The sequence below is a fragment of the Engraulis encrasicolus genome, chromosome 2 (genome assembly GCF_034702125.1).
Source record: "Engraulis encrasicolus isolate BLACKSEA-1 chromosome 2, IST_EnEncr_1.0, whole genome shotgun sequence".
Lineage (NCBI taxonomy): Eukaryota > Metazoa > Chordata > Actinopteri > Clupeiformes > Engraulidae > Engraulis > Engraulis encrasicolus.
Genome location: NC_085858.1, coordinates 38,880,485 through 38,885,484, shown reverse-complemented (window position 1 = coordinate 38,885,484; position 5,000 = coordinate 38,880,485). Strand labels below are relative to the sequence as shown.

Here is a 5,000-nt window from a genome sequence, read left to right as displayed (position 1 = left end):
TCATCACTGAAGGAAGATGAAAGACATCAGGGCAGCACATTCGCCCTACAAACTCCAAATATAAAACCAAATTTAGGATGACCAGTTGAAAAAACATTCAGCGGGGCGAAGCTGACCAAAATATTATCATAGCTACTCCGAATCCCACGGCCTCTATATGGGCCTATCTGTACTGCTGTAGAGAGAGAGAGAGAGAGAGAGAGAGAGAGAGAGAAAGAGAGAGTGAAAGAGAGAGTGCAAGAGAGAGTGCAAGAGAGAGTGCAAGATAGAGAGAGACAGAGAACGTACGAGATAGAGAACGAGCAAGAGAGAGAGAGAGAGAGAGAGAGAGAGAGAGAGAGAGAGAGAGAGAGAGAGAGAGAGAGAGAGAGAGAGAGAGAGAGAGAGAACGAGCGAGATAGAGAGAAAGAGAGAGAGATAGATGAACACTCAGAGACAGACACCAGGTCTGAACATGGAGCTCTACAGTGGTACTCTGGCAAAGACATCAAAACCCCTTCTCCCTCTCAAACACACACACACAAACACGCACACACCGACACGCGCGCGCACACACACACACCGACACGCGCGTGCACACACACCGGAGTTCCCGTCTAGTCCAGTCCACACTTGTGCCAGCTGATTTAGGGCAGGAGGGGAGGAAAGGAGGCAGCTGGCAGAGAGCTCAGGATCTCCCACGCCAACCTGTGTGTCTGTGTGTGTGTGTGTGTGTGTGTGTGTGTGTGTGTGTGTGTGTGTGTGTGTGTGTGTGTGTGTGTGTGTGTGTGTGTGTGTGTTCAGCAGGATGCACATAACTCCTACTGGTCTTCTTAAGCCCCTCAGTCCCTCAATGACTCACCACAAAACATACTGCATAGCCACAGCACCCTCCTGTTAAAGAGTACGAGCGTGCCAACGCACCACCCACGCAACACACATAACAGACTTGTCCACCCTTCTGTTCCCCTCCTAGGTCTCCACTTGCTAGATTTGGGGGACTTGTACTTGCACTATTTCGCAGAAGTGTTGTGGGTATGCATACTTAAAATAAGGCAGCCAGGTAAACATAAGCAGAGACATCAGTTTTGAGATTGTCAATGTAGGTATATCATGATCAGAGAATTGAGTATGGAATAGGCTACAGTAAACGCAAAAATGCATCCCGCTGTAGGGGTGGGCCATATGGCAAAAATGTAACATCACGATTTCTAAATATAAAATCTCGATTCTGATTTTTTATTACGACCTTCAATAGAAAAAATAAAAACAACAAAAAACAAAAGAGGGCAAATTATATATTTGCAATTTGTAATAAGCAATTCATTAAATGTAAACACACTGATGACACAAAGTGCACAATTGAAATATTATGATGTAAACAATAAAAGTGAAGACAACACTAAGGCTGGCGGTATGCTTGCTGTACGATTTGCAAGCGCGCGCACAATTCGTTCATGAACGCGTTAACTTGCGCAATTCGTGTCAATTAGGTGCAATATCTTCAAACTCGCTAGGGGCGATTGCGAAAAAAGACGTAGCAAATATAGAAGTAGCAGTATTGTCTCCTTGCCCGGGGAGTCCTTATTTTGTTTTGTTTACAGTCTGTGTTTCCAATTTCCTTATCGTAATGCTGGGCTCTCTTCCCCCTGGACGACACCGCCAGTATTTTGTGTGTTGGTCTACTGCTTTTAAAGCAAGCATGTGCAGTCGGTTGCTCGCGCTGACTGGTGTAATTTGCGGCTCGCAGCAAGCGTGCCGAGGGCTTAAGGAAGTAGACATCACTCTGATACAGATAGTAAACATCCGTACTGCAAGACGATCTATACCATTTCTCCACTTTGGCAGATTCGAGACGATCTTGTACTCGATTTCACGATTCACGATTTAATATAGTCATATCGCCCACCCCAACAGCTGACACATAACAGACAGAACAACACGACCAGAGGTTAGGATTCAGACAACACATCTAAATCCAAAGTACGCCCACATGAACCAACCAAACTGAAAATGCAAGAACACTAACTGCTCAAACTGGGGTAATGAGGGGAACAGACAGACAAACAATAACACACACACACACACACCTGGGGGGATGTGGAAGAGGCTAAGAACACAGATGGACAAAAACACACAAACACACACGTGGGGGTGCACAAGCACGCACACACCTGAGGAGATGTGGAAGAGGCTGCGAAGACAGATGGACACACTCACGCACACACACACACACACACGCACGCACGCACGCACACACACACACACACACACGAGTATGTGGAAGAGGTTGTAAACACAGATGGATGGATGGACAAACACACACGCACACACACACACACACCTGGGGGGTTGTGGAAGAGGCTGCGGACGCTCCTCTCAGGCGTGTTGAAGAACGCAGAGGCCATGGAGTTGTACTCTCCATCTGCACAGAACAGCTGCAGAGAGGGAGAGAGAGAGAGAGAGAGAGAGGTGAGAGACTGGTAGGTGTGTGTGTGTGTGTGTGTGTGTGTGTGTGTGTGTGTGTGTGTGTGTGTGTGTGTGTGTGTGTGTGTGTGTGTGTGTGTGTGTGTGTGTGTGTATGTGTGTGTGTGTGTGTGTGTATGTGTGTGTGTGTGTGTGTGTGTGTGTGTGTGTGTGTGTGTGTGTGTGTGTGTGTGTGTGTGTGTGTGTGGAAAGTGTGACTCCTACCGTCTTGTCTTCACACGTTCCTCCTCATCTACAACCACCTCTCAACATCCTTTCCCTCTTACCAACACCACCACAAACACGCACGCACACACACACAGGCGCGCGCACGCACGCACGCACACATGCAAATGCGGTAATGCGCACGAATGCACGCACACACACACAAATGTACGCACGCACACAGCAAGAAAAAGCACTACATCAAATTATTAATCGTGTACTTGTTTGGTCACAGTAAACAAGCACAGAAATGTCCATGAAATCTCTGGCAGTAATGTCTTCATTTTCTGCCTCTTGGAGTGCAACATGTGCTTTATACACATGCCGTTCTGTCATTATACGCTCTCTGTCAAGGTCGTTATATCACTTGGATGGAGTGAGTCATGAAAGAGATGGCCTTTGGACAGTGCGCACGCACGCGCGCGCACGCGCACGCACACACGCACACACGCACGCACGCACGCACACACACGCACGCACACACACGTACGCACAGGCGCGCGCACACACACTCACGCACACACACACACGCACACACGCACACACACACGCACACACACACACACACACGCACACACACACACACGCACACACACACACGCACACACACACACGCACACACACGCACACACACACGCACACACACTCACGCACACACACACACGCACACACGCACACACACACACCTGATTACTTCAGCCTGGAGTTCTTGTCATGCTTCATGCCTGGCATGAAATGCAATATTCCCCAAACATACCGTTCTAGTGCAGTATGAAAACATTTGTTTTAAAAATCTGAATGAATTGATTTAGGCAGTGCTCAGATCATAGCAGATAGACAGAATCAGTGATTGTGGCCAGGGGAAATCTCACTGCATGGGGGGATTTTTTTGTTGTTGTACAGAGAGCTAACGGATGAGTTTTCATTAAGCAGGAACCTGCTATATAGCTCAGCGCTTCTTCCTCATCTCCGCACTAAAGCTTGGCGGTCCAAAACTCCATTCAAGTCTGCTACAGCATTCTGTCCTGAGAGCTACGCTTCGCCTCGTCTTCCAGTCCAGTAGCTGTGCCCCTGTATGTCCCAGTGGGAGACCCCCTGTTGATCTGCTCAGGTTTCCCAGTTTTAGTCCACCAGTGACACCCATGTATAGTGTGGTTGGAGATCCGGTGTGCTAAGCTCGTGCAGCGGACAGCCCTCCAGTGTCTGGTCGTCCCAGCTGTGCCCCTGTATATCATAGAGGGAGACCATGTGTGCTGACGTGTACAGAGCAGTCCTCTGGCTAGTCCCTACGCACTAGCTGTGCCCCTGTATAATTCTATGGGAGACCCTGTGTTCTGACCTGTAGAACAGTCCTCTAGCTAGTCCCTACTTAACTAGCTGTGCCCCTGTGTAATGCTATGGGAGACCCTGTGTGCTGACCTGTAGTGGGTAGTCCGCCCCTACTTGTGCCCCTGTGTAATGCTATGGAAGACCCTGTGTGCTGACCTGTAGTGGGTAGTCCTCCTGGGTCTGGTCCTGTCCTAGAGGCTGACAGTCGTCAGAGAAGTAGATCATGGTGAAGGAAACGGTCGCCGTGACAGCAGCCACCAACATGGCCTCCATCACCTGCAGGCACGGCCGATGCACATACCTGCAACATAGGTGAGCAGTCAGGCAGGCAGGTAGGCAGACAGGCAGACAGGTAGGCAGACAGACAGGCAGACAACACAGCGGCGCATCAGTCAGGTAGACAGGCGCACACAGAGACACAGATAAACACAGACACACAAAGACGGATAAGCACAAGACGCACACAGAGACAAACAGGAACACAGAGAAACTTGCTCTCCAGGTATGCTGGCTGGAGGAGGATATGTGAGCTTCCCAGGGTCAAGGTGACAGACGTAATTGTAATACTTCTCTTTAGGGGAGTGTGGGTACAACTAACTGACTGACTGAACTATACTTTGAAAAGAAAAAAAGAGCCCTTTTCAAGCCAGGCTATCGTCAGACTATGTCGGAAGTGAGATAAATCACCTATTCATTTACTCGTGGAGGAGGTCAGTCTAAACCAGTGCTTCTCAACTTGTTTTGAACAAACGCCCCTGGACCTTATCCTAAGCCTCCCAACGCCCCCTTGACCTCATCATAAGCCCCCCCATCGCCCCCCTGGGGGGCTGCACCACCCCTGTTGAGAAACACTAGTCTTAACCATTCAAAAGGCTATCTAAGCCTTGAAGAAAAGCTGGTTTTACACCCGTGTCGACATGTTGCATCTGTAAATAAACTACAAGCTTCCGTTTTACCCTCCCCATTCCTGGGTTAGGTTCCCAAACTCAGGCAAAGATTTC

The 5,000-nt window shown here is 48.9% G+C and overlaps 1 protein-coding gene across 4 annotated transcripts in view; it reads right to left on the bottom strand.

The window, feature by feature from the left end:
- Positions 1 to 5,000, bottom strand: part of clcn7 (chloride channel 7) — a 33,547-nt gene that overhangs the window by 13,008 nt on the left and 15,539 nt on the right. For all 4 annotated transcript variants that reach the window (XM_063188212.1, XM_063188219.1, XM_063188226.1 and 1 more), the window contains 2 exons: positions 4,156 to 4,300; positions 2,324 to 2,417 (listed from right to left, as the gene is read on the bottom strand). In XM_063188212.1, the coding sequence (XP_063044282.1) occupies positions 2,324 to 2,417; positions 4,156 to 4,300 (239 nt within the window). The remainder of the gene's footprint in view (positions 1 to 2,323; positions 2,418 to 4,155; positions 4,301 to 5,000) is intronic.